At 46.1% G+C, this 20,797-nt stretch overlaps 1 protein-coding gene across 1 annotated transcript in view; it reads right to left on the bottom strand.

Moving 5' to 3' along the window:
- SLC45A2 (solute carrier family 45 member 2) overlaps positions 1-20,797 on the bottom strand; it is a 109,423-nt gene that overhangs the window by 57,724 nt on the left and 30,902 nt on the right. The window contains exon 4 of the mRNA XM_069745980.1: positions 286-429. Coding sequence (XP_069602081.1) covers positions 286-429 — 144 coding nt within the window. The remainder of the gene's footprint in view (positions 1-285; positions 430-20,797) is intronic.

Raw genomic sequence — 20,797 nt, 5'->3', positions numbered from 1 at the left:
AACACAAATACCTCGGCAATGGAGCAATGCACTGCAAAACTAAAGAGCAGCAGAATCAGGGGGATGAGAAGTGTGTGTGTGTGTGTACGTGTATATATTATATATACACACACACACACACCCACAGATAGTGACAGGTCTATTTTAGACAACTTCAAATCCTAGAAAGTTCCAGTAAGAAATTATTTAACCAAAGCCAAACAGTCAGATTAAAAAAGACAAGTTGGTGTCCAAAGGGGGAGAATTCATGTCCAAGCTTTGTTCTTTTCTTTTTGTTTAGCTCACCTGTCCCATATAATCGGTAAAGAAAAGCATGTTGGAGAGGAAAGCCGTCCATCCGATTAGGTGACTCACACACAGGTAGCGATAATGTGACGGCATTGTTAAGAGAGCGTAGAAAAGAGACTTCAGGGTCATTCGCTTTTGTGCCTTAAAAAAAAAAAAAAAAAAAGATAAAAAAACAATATATATATATATATATATATATATATATATATATATATATATATATATATATATATATATATACACACACATAAAATATAAAACTAAAAGATGAATAAGCCTGATATTAACATATTTGTGTTTATCTCCAAAAAGCTGGGGACTGAACACTCATCGCTTCTCCCTTCTATATTTGCAGAACGTCTGCGTCTTCAATTAAGGGAAATTTTTATTTTCCCCAAATTTGTTATTGGTGACAAAGTAAGGTGACCCTTGTACACAGATATTTAGTTAGTCCCCGAAAATACATCAGGCTTAACGATATAAAGATACGGTATATGTTTCCATTCAGTGGCAGCCGCTGCTCCTGCTCTCCGCTTCTACAATTCATCCAGTGCAGCCAATGCTCTGTGAGCGAAACATCCCAAACTCCAGACTGATACAATGTAACAACACAGCAGAGATCTGTGCAGCTGCTGATACAATGTATCCAGTGCAGACAATGCTCTGTGACTCCAGACTGATACAATGTATGCAGTGCGGACAATGCTCTGTGACTCCAGACTGATACAATGTATCCAGTGCAGACAATGCTCTGTGAGGGAAACATCAGCAGCTGCTGCACAGATCTCTGCTGCATTGTTACAATGTATCAGTCTGGAGTCCGGGATGTTTCGCTCACAGAGCATTGTCTGCACTGGATACATTATATCAGTCTGGAGTCACAGAACATTGTCTGCACTGGATACATTGTATCAGTCTGGAGTCACAGAGCATTGTCTGCACTGGATACATTGTATCAATCTGGGGTCACAGAGCATTGTCTGCACTGAATACATTGTATCAGTCTGGAGTCACAGAGCATTGTCTGCACTGGATACATTATATCAGTCTGGAGTCACAGAGCATTGTCTGCACTGGGTACATTGTATCAGTCTGGAGTTACAGAGCATTGTCTGCACTGGGTACATTGTATCAGTCTGGAGTTACAGAGCATTGTCTGCACTGGATACATTGTATCAGTCTGGAGTCACAGAGCATTGTCTGCACTGGATACATTGTATCAGTCTGGAGTCACAGAGCATTGTCTGCACTGGATACATTGTATCAGTCTGAGGTCACAGAGCATTGTCCGCACTGGATACATTGTATCAGTCTGGAGTCACAGAGCATTGTCTGCACTGGATATATTGTATCAGTCTGGAGTTACAGAGCATTGTCTGCACTGGATACATTGTATCAGTCTGGAGTCACAGAGCATTGTCTGCACTGGATACATTGTATCAGTCTGGAGTCACAGAGCATTGTCTGCACTGGATACATTGTATCAGTCTGGAGTCACAGAGCATGGTCTGCACTGGATACATTGTATCAGTCTGGAGTCACAGAGCATTGTCTGCACTGGATACATTGTATCAGTCTGGAGTCACAGAGCATTGTCTGCACTGGATACATTGTATCAGTCTGGAGTCACAGAGCATTGTCTGCACTGGATACATTGTATCAGTCTGGAGTCACAGAGCATGGTCTGCACTGGATACATTGTATCAGTCTGGAGTCACAGAGCATTGTCTGCACTGGATACATTGTATCAGTCTGGAGTCACAGAGCATGGTCTGCACTGGATACAATGTATCAGCTGAGATCAGCACCAGCTATATACAGGGTCACTGCCTCTGAATGGAAACAAGAGAGCTCTCAGTCCCTGACAGATACACATCTTGAAAATGGCAAAAACTGAAATACAAAACATCTAGGAAAGTTTCAGAACTTTTCATTTATATAACAATACAAGCCGGTTCTTGAGTTTATAGGGCACATCGGTGTCTCTTGATACATTTCTGGGTTATTTTTGAACCTCTCTTCTCTAATAAGTCTTCTTCTTCCTGCATTATCTGCGGCTTGTACGGATTACTTTGTGCTTTTCTTCTTTCTGTGCCATAAATGATCACTTAGCACATTTTGATCTCGGCGCAAACTGTATAGTAGCAATTATCAGAACTCAATGCCTGAGAAGCGAGTGTATGGATATTAGCGGAGTGTATTGATATTAGCGGAGTGTATGGATATTAGCGGAGTGTATGGATATTAGCGGAGTGTATGGATATTAGCAGAGTGTATGGATATTAGCGGAGTGTATAGATATTAGCAGAGTGTATGGATATTAGCGGAGTGTATGGATATTAGCGGAGTGTATGGATATTAGCGGAGTGTATGGATATTAGCGGAGTGTATGGATATTAGCGGAGTGTATAGATATTAGCAGAGTGTATGGATATTAGCGGAGTGTATGGATATTAGCAGAGTGTATGGATATTAGCGGAGTGTATGGATATTAGCGGAGTGTATGGATATTAGCGGAGTGTATGGATATTAGCGGAGTGTATGGATATTAGCAGAGTGTATGGATATTAGCAGAGTGTATGGATATTAGCGGAGTGTATGGATATTAGCGGAGTGTATGGATATTAGCAGAGTGTATGGATATTAGCAGAGTGTATGGATATTAGCGGAGTGTATGGATATTAGCGGAGTGTATGGATATTAGCAGAGTGTATGGATGTTAGCGGAGTGTATGGATATTAGCAGAGTGTATGGATATTAGCAGAGTGTATGGATATTAGCGGAGTGTATGGATATTAGCGGAGTGTATGGATATTAGCAGAGTGTATGGATGTTAGCGGAGTGTATGGATATTAGCAGAGTGTATGGATATTAGCAGAGTGTATGGATATTAGCGGAGTGTATGGATATTAGCGGAGTGTATGGATATTAGCAGAGTGTATGGATATTAGCGGAGTGTATGGATATTAGCAGAGTGTATGGATATTAGCGGAGTGTATGGATATTAGCAGAGTGTATGGATATTAGCGGAGTGTATGGATATTAGCGGAGTGTATGGATATTAGCAGAGTGTATGGATATTAGCGGAGTGTATTGATATTAGCAGAGTGTATGGATATTAGCGGAGTGTATGGATATTAGCGGAGTGTATTGATATTAGCAGAGTGTATGGATATTAGCGGAGTGTATGGATATTAGCAGAGTGTATGGATATTAGCGGAGTGTATGGATATTAGCGGAGTGTATGGATATTAGCAGAGTGTATGGATATTAGCGGAGTGTATGGATATTAGCGGAGTGTATGGATATTAGCGGAGTGTATGGATATTAGCAGAGTGTATGGATATTAGCGGAGTGTATTGATATTAGCAGAGTGTATGGATATTAGCGGAGTGTATGGATATTAGCAGAGTGTATGGATATTAGCGGAGTGTATGGATATTAGCGGAGTGTATGGATATTAGCAGAGTGTATGGATATTAGCGGAGTGTATTGATATTAGCAGAGTGTATGGATATTAGCGGAGTGTATGGATATTAGCGGAGTGTATTGATATTAGCAGAGTGTATGGATATTAGCGGAGTGTATGGATATTAGCAGAGTGTATGGATATTAGCGGAGTGTATGGATATTAGCGGAGTGTATGGATATTAGCAGAGTGTATGGATGTTAGCGGAGTGTATGGATATTAGCAGAGTGTATGGATATTAGCGGAGTGTATGGATATTAGCGGAGTGTATGGATATTAGCAGAGTGTATGGATATTAGCGGAGTGTATGGATATTAGCGGAGTGTATGGATATTAGCGGAGTGTATGGATATTAGCGGAGTGTATGGATATTAGCAGAGTGTATGGATATTAGCGGAGTGTATGGATATTAGCGGAGTGTATTGATATTAGCAGAGTGTATGGATATTAGCGGAGTGTATGGATATTAGCGGAGTGTATGGATATTAGCGGAGTGTATGGATGTTAGCGGAGTGTATGGATATTAGCAGAGTGTATGGATATTAGCGGAGTGTATGGATATTAGCAGAGTGTATGGATATTAGCAGAGTGTATGGATATTAGCGGAGTGTATGGATATTAGCGGAGTGTATGGATATTAGCGGAGTGTATGGATATTAGCAGAGTGTATGGATATTAGCAGAGTGTATGGATATTAGCAGAGTGTATGGATATTAGCAGAGTGTATGGATATTAGCAGAGTGTATGGATATTAGCAGAGTGTATGGATATTAGCAGAGTGTATGGATATTAGCGGAGTGTATGGATATTAGCGGAGTGTATGGATATTAGCAGAGTGTATGGATGTTAGCGGAGTGTATGGATATTAGCAGAGTGTATGGATATTAGCAGAGTGTATGGATATTAGCGGAGTGTATGGATATTAGCGGAGTGTATGGATATTAGCAGAGTGTATGGATATTAGCGGAGTGTATTGATATTAGCAGAGTGTATGGATATTAGCGGAGTGTATGGATATTAGCGGAGTGTATGGATATTAGCGGAGTGTATGGATATTAGCAGAGTGTATGGATATTAGCGGAGTGTATGGATATTAGCGGAGTGTATGGATATTAGCGGAGTGTATGGATATTAGCAGAGTGTATGGATATTAGCGGAGTGTATGGATATTAGCGGAGTGTATGGATATTAGCGGAGTGTATGGATATTAGCAGAGTGTATGGATATTAGCAGAGTGTATGGATATTAGCAGAGTGTACGGATATTAGCAGAGTGTACGGATATTAGCGGAGTGTATGGATATTAGCGGAGTGTATGGATATTAGCGGAGTGTATGGATATTAGCGGAGTGTATGGATATTAGCAGAGTGTATGGATATTAGCAGAGTGTATGGATATTAGCAGAGTGTATGGATATTAGCAGAGTGTATGGATATTAGCGGAGTGTATGGATATTAGCGGAGTGTATGGATATTAGCGGAGTGTATGGATATTAGCAGAGTGTATGGATATTAGCAGAGTGTATGGATATTAGCAGAGTGTATGGATATTAGCAGAGTGTATGGATATTAGCGGAGTGTATGGATATGGATATTAGGGGTATATGGGGTATCTAGATAGAGGTAGCACCTCTGGTGGAGTGCTTGCCGTGTCCTCTTTGGACAGCTCTTCCATCTTTGGTCCTCATCTGATGCTCAACTCTCACCTGTACCTCCAAGTAGCTGCTAGCATGCGGCAGCGGGTACACCCCGGAACACCGCCTCGGCAGGCGGGCCAAACCAGGTGAGGGTAGCTGTTGGGTTTCTTTGAGACCTACAGTGATTTTCAAGGGTTTGCCTACCCTTGCATGTGAAGACTGGATATGGCAGACTGTGCGGAAGAAACCAAGATTCAACGGACAGACAAGCTATTTCCAGCACAGTGTTGTGGAGCGCTGAGAGGTCGCAGCGAGGCACATATAGGACACTGCTGGCCATCCACTGCACCCTGACCTATCTCCAGTTGTCTCGCTTAGCTCTTGCCACTGGGGCTCGATAAGTACGGGCGAGAGAGTGAGGTTGACGACTGCGCAACTCCTCCTCACTTTAATCCAAGTCAAGCGCAAGTCGTGACTTCAACCACTGCGTAACAAAAAGTCCTGTGGCGATGGGAGAGTGGCAAAGCAGCAGGTGTGGAGTCACTGGAAGCTGTAGTCACGAACCTGCACACAGGCGGCACAGGCCATATGGTCGCTCTCTACTGGACCGAAGCAGCAGTGGAGTTCGGCAGCCTCCTGGGTGTCTGAGCAGTCCTGTTCAGGATCACTCTGCTCACCTCAATCGAGGAAGGGGCTAGAAAAGGTGCCTCAAACATAGTCTGCTTCATTTCACCTGGCCAGCCTACCGCAGCTGGCGGGTTTCCCATACAGCGGTCGACACACAATAAAGAAAAAGAAAATGATGGTACTCAACCTTGGCACATGGAATGTGAGAACTCTGCTGGATAATACCAAGGCAGACAGACCAGAGAGAAGAACGGCAGTGGTTGCTCGGGAGCTAGCTCGTTACAAGGTTGATATAGCAGCTCTCAGCGAAACACGCCTGGCAGACAAGGGTCAATTGACAGAGCATAGTGGTGGATATACATTCTTCTGGAGTGGTCGAGGCAGCACTGAAAAACGAGAAGCAGGCGTGGGATTTGCTATCAAAACTCATCTTGCTCGTAAACTTACCTGGCTTCCGGAGGGCATCAACGACCGTCTGATTACATTTCAGCTCCCACTTACAAGCAAGAAACGCGCGACTCTGATCAGTGCCTATGCTCCGACGATGACTAATCCGGATTACATTAAAGATAAGTTCTATGATGAACTTGACACACTTATTTCAGCAATCCCACAGGCAGACAAGCTCATTATACTTGGAGACTTTAATGCCAGAGTGGGAACAGACCATCAAAACTGGGAAGGGGTCATTGGGAGACACGGCACTGGCAAGTGTAACAGTAATGGCCTGCTGCTCCTCAAGATGTGTGCCACACATGACCTGGTCATCACCAACACTTTATTCTGCTTACCCACCCGCAAGAAGACATCATGGATGCACCCACGCTCGAGGCATTGGCATCTCATTGATTACATCATTGCCAGGAAAAGGGATGAGATGGACTTTAGAGTGACGAGGGCCATGTGCGGTGCAGACTGCTGGACTGACCATCGCCTCATTGTATCTAAGTGCAGGCTCCGCATCCTGCCTGCGAGGAGACCCCAAGGGCAGAAAACGACAAAGAGGCTGACTATCTATAAGCTGCAAAATAAAAGAATTGCAAGGGAATTTGCCAATGACCTTGATGGCAGACTGTTAAATATACTACAGGCAGAGGAGATTGGCGTTGAGGAACAGTGGACAATTTTGAGAGATGCTGTTTATAATACTGCTCTGGAGCATCTTGGATCAGCAACCAGAAATAATCAAGACTGGTTCGATGAAAACGACGAGGAAATAAAGACACTCCTAGAAGAGAAACATCAGTGGTATAAGGTGTATCAAAATGACCCCACGTCGTTAGCTAAGAAAGGTGCCTTTACCAACATAAAAAGAAAGGTACAAATCAAGCTACGCGAGATGCAGGATATCTGGTTTAGCAAGAAGGCCGACGAAATTCAGGGCTATGCAGATACCCATGACCAGAAACGCTTCTACAATGCGCTCAAAGCTGTATATGGACCCCAGTCATCAAGCTCTTCATCTCTGCTTAACGCAGATGGAACTAAGCTGCTGACAGAAAGGAAACAAATTCTGGAACGGTGGGCTGAGCACTTTAATAATATTCTTAATCGCCCTGCCAATATCAATGATGAGGCTATTGCTCGCCTGCCCCAGGTAGAAATCAACAAGGAGCTTGATGTTCTTCCAAGTGGAGATGAAGTCAGGAAAGCAGTAAAACAACTTTCTTGTGGAAAAGCACCCGGAAATGATGCTATACCTGCTGAGGTATATAAATCTGGCGGCCCTGTTCTGATGCAAACGGTGACCAAACTATTCCAATATATGTGGACAAAGGAACGGGTTCCACAACAGATGAAAGATGCCAGCGTAATCCACATATACAAGAGGAAAGGTAATCGCCAATCTTGTGACAACCATCGAGGCATCTCCCTTCTGTCCACTGTAGGTAAGATATTGGCTCGTGTCTTGCTCAACCGCCTTTTACATCACCTTGAGCAAGGACTATTACCCAAAAGCCAGTGTGGTTTCCGTGCTAAACGTGGAACAGTAGATATGGTCTATTCAGCACGTCAACTTCAGGAAAAGTGCCAGGAGTAACACCGTGACCTTTATGTAACATTTGTTGATTTGACGAAGGCTTTTGACACAGTCAGTAGAGATGGCCTGTGGAAGATCATGGCAAAATTTGGCTGCCCGAGCAAGTTCATCTCAGTCATCCGGCAGTTCCATGATGGCATGATGGTGAAGGTTCTGAATGATGGAGACATATCTGAGGCTTTCCCAGTAACAAACGGCGTAAAACAAGGCTGTGTGCTTGCTCCAACCCTGTTCAGTATGCTGTTCTCTGCAATGTTAAGTGATGCCTTTAACAACTGTGAAGATGGAATCCAGGTTAGGTACAGGACTGATGGCAAGCTATTCAACCCAAAACACCTGAAGGCGGTTACGAAAGTGCATGAGACTGTTATCCGTGAATTACCATTTGCTGATGACTGTGCACTTAACGCTAGCACGGAACAGCAGATGCAGCATGAAATGGACAGTTTTTCGCAAGCCTGCGACAGTTTTGGTCTCGAGATCAACATTAGAAAAACCGAAGTTATGTATCAACCGGCTCCAGGAAAACTGTGCAAGGAGCCACGCATCACGGTGAAGGAGCAAAACCTCAAAGCAGTCGATAACTTCACCTACTTAGGCAGCACACTTTCCCGTGAAGTAACCATAGACGCTGAGGTTAACAACAGAATCGCCAAAGCCAGTGCCGCCTTCGGGAGACTGCGTAAGAACGTCTGGGAACAAAGGGGACTCAGCCTTACCACCAAGCTGAAGGTCTACTGCGCGGTGGTCCTCACCACACTTCTCTATGCTAGCGAGACCTGGACAGTGTACAGCCGGCATGCTAAACAGCTTAATCATTTCCACATGAGTTGCCTCCGCAGACTCCTCCACATCAGGTGGCAAGACAATGTCCCAGACACGGCAATTCTGGAACAAACTGGGCTCTGCAGCGTTTACACTCTCCTGCTGAAAGTCCAAGCCAGGTGGGCTGGACACGTGGTCCGAATGCCGGACAGCCGACTACCGAAACAACTGCTGTATGGAGAACTGTGCCAAGGAAAGCGAGCAGTTGGGGGGCAGAAGAAGCGCTATACAGACTGCCTTAAGGTGTCTCTCAAAAACCTGGAAGTCAACACCAATGAATGGGAAGAGCTTGCCCTGGATCGTCCAGGTTGGCGGGGCAGGATCACCTCAGGAGCACGTGCAGCTGAAGATAGGAAAATCTCTGACGCAAAAAGAAAGCGTGCTGTATGCAAGGCACAAGCAGAATCTGGTGTACTGACCACGTCTGCTTCCTTATGTCAAGTATGTGGGTGAACCTTCAGGGCCCGGATTGGACTCATCAGCCACCTCCGGACCCATAACTATTAATTCTCTTCTAACCCTGAAGTCATGGTCATCTTCGAAAACGAAGGACGAACATCATCGTATGGATATTAGCGGAGTGTATGGAGTTCATCCTGAATCCTGGATTATTACATTATGGGGGAAGTTAGCTGAACTAGTGTAAATGGGAGTCAATCACAGCTTTACATAACTACACCATGTTCCAAATTATTATGCAAATAACATTTTTCTCGGATGTTCCTAAATGGTCGGTGCAAATGACAGTCAGTCGAATAAAAGTCATCACCTGTTAGATTATACATCGAATTTTATTGAAGAAACCTCCCAATGATAACAGTATAATCTCCAAAATGAATAAAACCTCACAATGCACTGTTCCGAATTATTAGGCACAGCAGAATTTCTATACATTTGATGTTTTAAAGAACTGAAAATGCTCATTTGTGGAATTTGCAGCATTAGGAGGTCACATTCACTGAACAAAACAGCTATTTAACTCCAAAACATCCTAACAGGCCAAGTTACATGTTAACATAGGAACCTTCTTTGATATCACCTTCACAATTCTTGCATTCTTGAGTTTTTGGAGAGTTTCTGCTTGTATTTCTTCCTTCCCAGAGCCGCTGTTTTGATGTGAACTGCCTCCCACCCTCATAGACCTTTTGCTTGATGATTCTCCAAAGGTTCTCTATAGGGTTGAGGTTAGGGGAAGATGGTGGCCACACCATGAGTTTATCTCCTTTTATGCCCATAGCAGCCAATGACTCAGAGGTATTCTGTGCAGCATGAGATGGGGCATTGTCAGCATGAAGATGATTTTGCTCCTGAAGACACGTTTCTGCTTTTTAGACCATGGAAGAAAGTTGTCCGTCAGAAACTCTATATACTTTGCAGAGGTCATTTTCACACCTTCAGGAACCTTAAAGGGCCCTACCAGCTGTTTCCCCGTGATTACTGCCCAAAACATGGCTCCTCCACCTCCTTGCTGATGTCGCAGCCTTGTTGGGACATGGTGGCCATCCACCAACCATCCACTACTCCATCCATCTGGACCATCCAGGGTTGCTCGACGCTCATCATCAGTCAACAAGACTGTTTAGAAAAAACTTTAAGCTCTGAGTCACCAAGAACCAAGTATAATTGCTTCCTCCCCATCTGCTGTAGCATCTCCCCTGCTACCAGGTGCATGACACAAATGCCTTAAGGGGTTTGTCGACTTGAAAGATCCCCTTAAAGGCATTGTCTCAACATATAACACTTCAAGGCAGGTGCTTACTTGCCATCTGCGTGAAATGAAGGGTCAATGAAATCTCCTTACGGACTGGTGTATTGTGGGATATTACTGGTGAAGTACTTTGTTTTCTTGACATCCTGCAGAGCATATCGTGTCAAAAACACGGAGCAAGATGAGCACGGCGGCTGCTAATAAAAGAACGAGTCTGGCTTTTTACACTTTCGGGAAGTTTTCGCAGCTTTGGGGTGCTTTTTTCCATTTCACACTCCTGTACTCTTGGACACCGAGGGATTTACACTCTTGCTTCTGATAAAACGAGCTCTGCCGCGTCTCACACCTCAGGCAGTAAAGAAAAGAAAAACCCTAAAAAGTATCTGGCCCGGAGATAATCTGCCATTAGCGAGCTTGTTGTGTCCATCCTCCTCCATTCTCGTCATTCTCCCCTGTGCATTACATACAAAAAAAAAATCTATATTCCCCAAGTGCTGAATGTTGGCAACTGGAGACCATCAACTGAGTTTCCACTTACAGTAGTTGCAAATTTGTGCAGGTCAGATGTAGTCGAGCCGAGTTTGTCATGTCTTGCAATGCACTGAAACATCATAGTATACCTTAGGGTTCCCATACGAATAATGGCAAGGTGGACTTTATGACTATCCATGGTGCTTATACATTAGGGAACATGGATCCTAGGAGCCTGCACATGACTTAGTAGTGGAGCCCTATGTCAAGGGTGTGCAAGAAAATTTTTTTAAAATAGGAGGCCCTTAGCCAAAAATTAAACCAGCCCCCCTGGTGCCAAATTTTCCCACCAATGACAGAAGAACCTGGCAGTTTTTCCCCCAGTATACTCTTCCTGTCGTGCTTTCATTTTTGTTTTGTTTTTTTATTTCCCTTCTTCCGAGAATCACAACATTTTTGTTTTTCCATCAGCATAGCCATATGAGGGTTTACTTTTGAAAAAAAAAAAATTCCAGGTTTGTTGAAATTGTGGAAAAAATGAAACTCTGCCATTTTTTTATTCATTTTATGTTATGTTAAAAACTACTTCTTTTGTTTGTTTTTTTATTGCATTTTTGGGGTGAGGCATGGTGACTGAAAAATGGCAATTCAGAAGTGGTGTTTATTTTATGGGTTAAGTAATTGAAGATTTCGATAGGTGGTGCATCAAATAGGATTGTAACAATGACGTAAAAGGGAGAAAATGAGGAGGATGCTAAATTTTTGATTTTCGTTATTTTTAGATTTTAATTTTTCTAATTTCCCTTAGGGGACTTTAACATGCAATCATTGTTCTATACACTGCAATAAGACTGACAATCTATTACTGTTGTCAATATGCTATAATAAGTCTGTATTGCAGTAAAAAGCTAAAATCGTGGTCTCCTGTGAAGCCCGTCCTATGGCAGCCATGGGTGCCTTCAACAGGCTCTCAGCTGACAAGGCAAGGCAGCCCATCCCCACCCCTCAATCAGGTTTAAAAGGGTTCTCCACTACTTTAACATTGATAATCTATCCGTAGGATAAGTCATCAATGTCTTATTGGTGAGGGTTCAACACCCGGCACCCCCGATCAGCTGTTCCCGGTGTCAGCGGCAGCTGGAACCGACTAGTTACGGAGCTGTATAGTCGTGTTGGCCAGGTATTGAACCACCTATTGATTTGAATAGGGGGCAGATGTGCAGTATCCAGTAGCGGCACCTATACAGTAGACAGAGCTGAACTGTGCAGCTCTGTAACTGGTCAGTTCCTGCTGCTGTCGACATAGAGAACAGTTGTTCTATGGAGGTACCGGTCAGACATTGTTGACCTATCCTACAGATAGGTCGTCAATGTTAAAGGAGTGGACAACCTTTTTAACTGCTGCTTCCAAGGAGCATTTAGGAGGGTTAGCAGCTATCGGAGTTACAGACAGATGCATACTGTATACCACAGCTGGCATCGACCAGATATGATGGGGTCTTATCTCCTGAGTCCACTTCCTACATGTTCATCAAACATGCCAGATGGACACCAGAAAGGTGTTCTTCCATCATTCTTCTGCCAAACCTCACAGAAACCACTAACTCCAGGAGGCATATTCCTTCAGAGAGGCAGAAACAGTCCATGGAGAGTCGAGGAATAGACATGGAGAAATGTGGCATCTAAAAACGGGGACAGTGGAGGTCAAAATCTGCCAGCAGAGAGTGAATGGATATGTAAGAGTGGCACAGTGATTTCAGCTGCTGCTGAATTAGTGTATCTTTGGGGTGCATCTGTCTTAATATTCTCCATATTACCTTGATTATTTTGCCTTTGAGTAAATACCGTTGGAGATTTCTGCCTTGGTCTTGGTTTGTGACTCACTGGATCTTATTCGGACCTCTGGTCATTACATTTTTGGCGTAGTCGGCAGGATCCAGTGTTTGTCATGGACGAGGGCGAGGGTGGAAATGACCCCGCTGTATCCGCATCCTCCTCGGGGGTTGGGGTTCCCCTGGCAGCCGCGGCGACTTCGGGAGGGTATGTGCCTGTAGGAGCTTTACTTCAGCACATGCCGAAATACGATGGGCGCAATATGGCGTTGCAAGATTGGGCTGAGAGAATCCGGAGTATTCTGCGCATGTGTAATTTGACCCCCGCGTTACGCGCTGAGCTGGCATTAAATGCACTGGAGGGTGATATTAGGCGTATGGTGATGGTGCGCCCAGAATCAGAGAGGGATACATTAGAAAAGATTTTGGAACTGTTAGAGGGGAGTTTGGGGGGCCGAGCGCGTGTGGCCCAGCTTCGGTCCCTATTCTTTAATCGTCCCCAGAGAGAGTGTGAGTCCCTGATGCAGTACTCTAATATTTTGCAAGAGATGTTGAATGAGATGCAGCGACTAGACCCGGGGGCCATGGGGGCATTCCGGGAGGTAGACCGCTTGCTCCGGGACCAATTCATCACCGGTGTAGCCAATAGACTTCTCCGGGACAAACTGTTGGAAATGGCCCGGGTTGCACCAGAGTTATCTTTCTGGCAGATTTACCGAGCTGCAGTGGAAAGGGAAGAGAAATCGGCCTATGTTCCCGAGGGGTCAGTGAACAGTGCCCAGCTGGAGGAAGGTGGTTCATCAGGGTCGGGGGGAGAGGGGCTGGTAAGCGTGGTACAAGCTCTGCGTGCTGAGGTGAAGGAGTTGAAGCTGAAATTGTCTCAACTGACAGTTGATCCCGCCTCTACCCCCTCGCGGGAACCTCCTGCCTCACCCCCTGGAACGGTGACCCCGCAAATGGCCAGGTCGTCCTATCAGAATGAGTCAAGCCCTCGCCCACGAGGAACAATCACCTGCTGGAAGTGTGGCTGCCAGGGACACATCTCGCGTTACTGCCGGGCGCTTACAGCCCCAGAAACCCCGTCGCCGGCTTTAAACTTCCGGCCGCTGCCATGAGAGGGCAAGCAGCAGCGGCCCCACCCACACAAAGCCCTCGACGGAATGAACAAGATTTGTTTGCATGTAGTCCAGTGATAGAAGCAGAGTTTGAAGGGCGGAAGATGAGGTGCTTGGTTGACACGGGATCCGAATGTACTATAATGCCTCTAGAAGTATATGAGAGATACTTCAGTCGACTAGTGATTCCAGAGGATGGCCGAGTGATACGACTGACCGCCGCAAATAATGGTCAATTGTCAGTAAAAGGGATCGTGTGGATGCAACTAAAAATGTTTGGTCAAGAGCTGGGGCAGAAAGGGGTAGTACTGGTGGATCACCCCCCTAGAAGAGGGATGGAAGTGACGCTCGGAATGAACGTGCTGCGAGATTTGAATCACCAGATGTATGCCAGTGAAGGACCCCGATACTGGGCCCGTGCGACAAGACACCGACCCACACAGAGAATTCTACACCGTCTAGTGCTGAGTTGCGACTTGCTGAAAAGTGCGGTCCCAGGTGGCCGGGTGGGCCGGGTCCGAGTGACTTCGAGGGCCCCGATCCTGCTGGGACCCAGACAAGAGGAACTCTTAATGCTGCCTGTGGGAGCTGCACAGAGATTGAATGGGCTTGAAGTGCTACTTGAGCCCGCCCGAGAGGGTTCCTCATTTGCCAAGGTACATGTGGCCCGTTCTTTGGCGATTGTGAAGAATGGACGAGTACCGGTCCGATGCATCAATGTTTTAGATGAAGCTGTTGCAATTCCCGCTGGGACCATACTGGCTGAACTGTTCGTACCGGCAGAGAAGGTGCCGGAAAATGCAGGGTTCGAATTGCGACCAGACCAACAGTCATCCTGGACATTCGCGGTCGAGGTAGGCCGGACTGAACCTCCTACGGAGGAATGGAATGGAATGTGATCATGGAGCAGATGGGAGTGGATCGGGAGAAGCTGACCCCCGTGCAGTTGGAGCAGTTGGAGAGAGTTTTGTGGGAACATCAAGAGACCTTTTCCCGACATGGAGAGGACTTCGGGTGTACCCAGACGATTGAGCATGAGATTCCAACGGGGGATACTCCACCCATTAGAGAAAGATATCGCCAAATTCCTCCGGCGCTCTATCAAGAGGTGAAGAGCATGGTGGCCAGTATGCTGGACAACCAAGTGATCCGAGAGAGCCGGAGTCCCTGGGCGGCCCCTGTAGTCTTGGTCCGCAAGAAGGATGGGACACTCCGATTTTGTGTGGACTATCGGAAATTGAATGCCCACACCGTACGGGACGCATATCCTTTACCCCGTATTGAAGAATCCCTGTCGGCCCTGGGTCGGGCCAAGTATTTCTCAACGTTGGATTTGGCAAGCGGGTACTGGCAGGTCCCAATGGCTGAAAAAGATCGGGCCAAGACGGCGTTTGTATTGCCAATGGGGCTCTTTGAGTTCAACCGGATGCCCTTTGGCCTCGCTACCGCCCCGGGAACCTTCCAACGCCTGATGGAACATTGCTTGGGCGATCTAAATTTTGAATCAGTCCTGATATATTTGGACGACATTGTGGTGTTCGGAACCTCATTTGAAGATCATCTGGAGAAGCTGCGTCAAGTTCTCCGGCGGCTCAAGAGCTACGGCCTGAAAATAAAGCTAAAAAAATGTCAGCTGTTACGAAACCAGATTGAATATTTGGGGCATCTGGTGACCCCGGACGGGGTACTACCTTTAGCCAGTAAGATTAAGGCGGTACAAGAGTGGCCACCTCCTTGTGACCTGCGAGAAGTGCGGGCCTTCCTGGGCCTAGCAGGATACTATCGGCGGTTTGTGCCTAAATTCTCACAAGTGGTGAGTCCCTTGAATGAACTTTTGAGAGGGACAGCGCTGGGTCCTCGAAATCGCCCCATTCCATGGGGGCCCCTACAGAAAAAGGCATTTGATGGAGTGAAAACCGCCCTAACGAGTGCCCCATTGCTGGCCTACGCCCGGTTTGACACCCCTTTTTTGTTGTATACCGATGGTAGTCTTCATGGGTTGGGGGAAGTACTAGCACAGGTGCAGGACGGCCGAGAGCGAGTGATTTCTTATGGCAGCAGATCTTTAAGAGACTCCGAGCGAAATCCGGCTAACTACAGCTCATTCCGGCTGGAATTGCTGGCCCTGGTGTGGGCAATGACAGAACGCTTCGCCGAGTATCTAACAGGAGCTGAGGTGCTAGTCATGACAGATAACAACCCGCTAGCTCACTTAGAGAATGCAAAACTGGGGGCGTTGGAGCAGCGGTGGGTCGCCAGACTGGCCAAGTTCAATTACCGCATTAAATTTCGCTCTGGTCGAGAGAACGGCAATGCAGATGCATTGTCAAGAGTGCCCCTTGGGTCATCCGGGGAAGATGTTGATGAACAACTTGAGGATACTGAAACTCCAGCTTTGGGGCAAAAACCTATCTTCCAAAGTGTGGTACACTCAAGTGGGGTGGCCACCGGGATGCCCTGTGTCCTGGGTAAAACACCCTCAGATTGGACAAGAGTCCAGGATGAGTGTCCGGACGTTGCACTTGTGCGCCGTTGGGTACAAAACAAGGCCTGGCCCAGTGCAGAGGACAAGGCTCAGTTGTCCATGGAAGGAATGAAACTCCTTCGACAATGGGATAAATTGTGTGTGGAACAAGGTCTTTTGTATCGTAAGGTGTACCTGCCATCGGAGCTGCAGCATCGGTACCAACTGATAATTCCTGTGGGGATGGGGCCGGTGGTCGCTCGTGAGGCGCATGAGAAGGGGGCCCATTTTGGAAGTGAAAAGACACTTCAGTGGTTGCAGCGAGTCCTCTACTGCCCTGAGTTGGGAGGGATGGTGGCCGACGCGTGTCGGCAGTGCCGAATTTGTGGGCTCAACAAAAGCCCTGAGCTGCGGGCTCCCACACAGTCTATTAAGACTTCAGCTCCACTGGAACTACTCATGATTGACTACGTGTTGATAGGGTACTCTACATCAGGGTACTCCTACTGCCTGGTGATGACAGATCACTTTACCAAGTATGCTGTAGCGGTGCCGACAAGAGATCAGACGGCCAAGTCGGCGGCTGAGGCAGTGTGCCGACATTTCTTCCAAGTGTTCGGGTGTCCGCAGAGAATACATTCAGATCAAGGGGCCTGCTTTCAGGGAACGCTGATGAAAGAGTTGCACCAGCTCTATGGTATCGAGCAGTCGAGAACAACGCCTTACCACCCTCAGGGTAACGGGGCGTGTGAGCGTTTTAATCGGACCCTGTTGCAAATGTTGAGGTCCTTAGAGAGTCAGCAACAGACATGCTGGCCTGAGTATCTCCCCGAATTGATGTGGGCTTACAATAACAGGGTGCACAGTACTACTGGTTACTCACCACACATGTTGATGTTTGGTAGACCTGGCCGAGACATTGAGGATTTGAGCATGCCAGATCCCTCCTCCGCCCCCCTTCGGACTGCATCCGAGTGGGTACGAGAGCATCGGCGGCGGTTGAGGGTGGTGCATCAGGTGGTGGGTGACCGCCTTCGCCAGGTGGTCCATAAGGACACGCGACCTGTACAAACAGAGCTGTTCTCTCCGGGAGACAGAGTGTTGGTGAGGACAAAACGACGGTCAGGAAAGCTGAGTGACCGATGGGAGGCGATACCGTATCTGATAAAAAAACAGGTGAACCCTGAGATTCCAGTGTACGAGGTCGAACCGGTGGGGACAGGGGGGCCAACCCGTAATTTGCATCGTAACATGTTACAGCGGTGCTGGTTTGAAGATTCGGCGCCTACCCCCCTAGAGCCAGAGGCCATGTTTCAAGGGGCGGAAGCTCTGAATGATCTTGAGTTTGATAGTGTGCTTACTCCTGCGCCTGCTTATTTGCCCCCTGTGACCGATCTGGCCTCGGGTGATGAGAATGTTGGGGATATGGAGGATGTTGTTGAGGAGAGTGCATCAGGTCAACTGCTTGGTTCTGACGCTGTATCACAGGACATCGAGCCGCAGGAGGAGACAACTCCACTTACGCCCACTAACACGACCATGGAAGAGACTCTAGCTCCCTCTAAGGTCGCACCTGTTGATGTAGGACTCAGGAGAACTACACGATCTACGGCAGGAATACCGCCTCAGCGATATGCTCAAGATGAATTTGAGTGGGAAGGTATGTCGAGGACGCCAACCTCTAGTGGGGTGGCATGTAAGAGTGGCACAGTGATTTCAGCTGCTGCTGAATTAGTGTATCTTTGGGGTGCATCTGTCTTAATATTCTCCATATTACCTTGATTATTTTGCCTTTGAGTAAATACCGTTGGAGATTTCTGCCTTGGTCTTGGTTTGTGACTCACTGGATCTTATTCGGACCTCTGGTCATTACAGATACACCTTATCAATATAGTGCAAAACATTTAGCTTCATAAATTCCCCCATGGAGTTTCAATAAGTGGCTTTAGCTGCTGCTTGTAAAATTGTACATTTCCAGGGCCAATCGTGGGCCCCTTTATGGTCACTCTTGGCCTTCAGAATTCATTGAGAAATTAGTGGATTCGAGACACTGTCCTAAGGAAAAATCACGATTTCCTTATAAAAATACATAATTTATGGATGGCTTGCGCCTGATCGATTACTCTAGCCTAACGGCATGAGTACAGGAAGAGAAAGTCACTCAAGTGGCTGCTGATTGGCTGCTTGTTGCAAGTCCCCGTTGGAAAGCGTCTTTGACATGAGGCAGATGATGTGGCATCTATGTGGCCAGCCCAAGTTATAATTAGTGGTAAAGTAAGAGCTGCTGGAATTCCCTCTACAGAGGTCCAACTACAAATGTAAACCGAGTGTAGGAAACTGCTCCAAAGAAAGGAGATGGAGTGCAAATGAGTGTACAGCTCTCCTCTCGAGAAGAATGGCCATATCAACCAGCACCAGTATGGAGCCCCTTTGTATTGTTTGCTAGATGAGTCGAGGACCCTTCATGTAGACCTGACTGCTATCACTAGGTCTGGGGGCACATATTGAACACAACCAGGGTTGATTTCTGACAGGTGAGGTTATGAAAACAAACTGCATCAATGATTGAGGGTCTAGAATTCCAGATGGGCATTAATATACCTTCCAAAAAAAGTAGGTAATTGGCCTTCCGTTATGTGGCATAAATGACAAAAATACTAATTTTACAGGTCACAGTAGCTGAGAACATATCTATAGTTAAAGAGTTATTTTAAAAAAATGGAAGGTATTCTCCATCCACAGGATTGGGAATAATCTACTAATTGCTTGGAGTCCAACTAGTGTGAGAATCAGCGTTACTCAAAACGGGGCTCTGTGACTGGATATCCGTCCTATCTTGAATCCTCGACCTCCACTCTATTTATTGTCTATGGGACCACCAGAAATAATCAAATTCCGTTCGAGCCTCTTAGTGCTCTAATCCTGACCCGCTCATACAGACCATAGGGGGTGGACACTGCTCCATTTGTACATTAGTCTGCACACAGGACCAGCTTGTTTACCTGCCTTCACCATAGACATCTCAGATGGTTTCAGGGATTTTAGATTGGTCAACCTGGTACCACCACTGGCGCTCAAGTCTCAGGCCCAAATCCCACTTACTATGCCAAGAGCAAGCAGTTCATAACTTACGTAGAACTCTTTGATCCCAAACACGTCACTCAGTACTAAGATGGTGCAGTGATAAACAGAGACTTGACAGGTTTAACATGAGACAGTTTACTCAAGTGCAACAACTCTTAGTGAGGGCAAATACATGGTCACAAAACAGCGTTAAAATAGATTTTCAGGGTTTCATGCCTAAATTGAGGCACTACTCTTGGTGGTTACATGATAACAGTCTCTTAGCTTGGCAGTTACACCACTAGGAGGCACAATGCTTGGAGGTTTCAATAACAGCAGAAATGGTCTTTGACCGAATAGCAGATGGCTTTTTTTCAGCAATAAATAGGACTATGGGTGTTGAGCGATTATCCCGGGACTCCTCCTTGCAGTATCACACTCGAAGCAGTTTGCAGTCCCAAACCATACCACAGCACAACACATGGTCACAGGCCACAGCTTCACTCACTGCGTAAAGTCATGGCACCACTTAATGCTACAGGCCTCAGATCCACTTTGTTTTGGTCCACAGGGTCACTTTAATGTCATGTCTCAGTATCTTCCCATGTGTTGCCACAGGGTAAATAGGCAGGTACAGTTAAGTGCTATAGGCCACACTAAGGCATCTCAGTAGTTGCTCAGGGGTCAATCTTTTCAGTCAGGCCGTTCTTCCACTTATCTGAAGTCTATACCAAGTCTTCGTCAGAGCCACTTTACACCGTCCGTCTGTGGCCAACAGGTGTCTCGACTTTTCAGTGCATCATATACCTAAATTAACCCCCTTTGCCTGGTTGCACTAGGAGGGGATGAAGGGTTTTCAAAGGATCATGGACATTTTTGAGAGGTTTGTAACAAAGCAAAGGCAGCTCTGTCATTTTGGACATTTTTACTCCTTTTACCGCACAGGTTAATTTATGTTAGATTTTCATACATCAGACTTGTACGGATATGGTTACAAATTAAAAAAGAAATAAGGGACTTAAATTTAATTAAAACTTTTTTTGTATTAACTTTTTACTTCATGTACTTTATGGGAATGCAAGTAGGTCCCCAGCTTCCTTGACTACCCATCAGTTCTCCATGACCATGTTGTGGGTCATGTGTGAACCATCTCTGGTTGGAGACAAATGTTCCACAGCCAGCGCTTGAGCCCACTCCATACGTCCACAGCACATGAAACCTCTCAAAGCATTTGCCCCCAGTCTAGGACGTACTGGTA

Source organism: Ranitomeya imitator, chromosome 1 (assembly GCF_032444005.1).
Source record: "Ranitomeya imitator isolate aRanImi1 chromosome 1, aRanImi1.pri, whole genome shotgun sequence".
NCBI classification, from domain to species: domain Eukaryota; kingdom Metazoa; phylum Chordata; class Amphibia; order Anura; family Dendrobatidae; genus Ranitomeya; species Ranitomeya imitator.
This window is presented reverse-complemented; position numbering and strand designations above follow the sequence as displayed.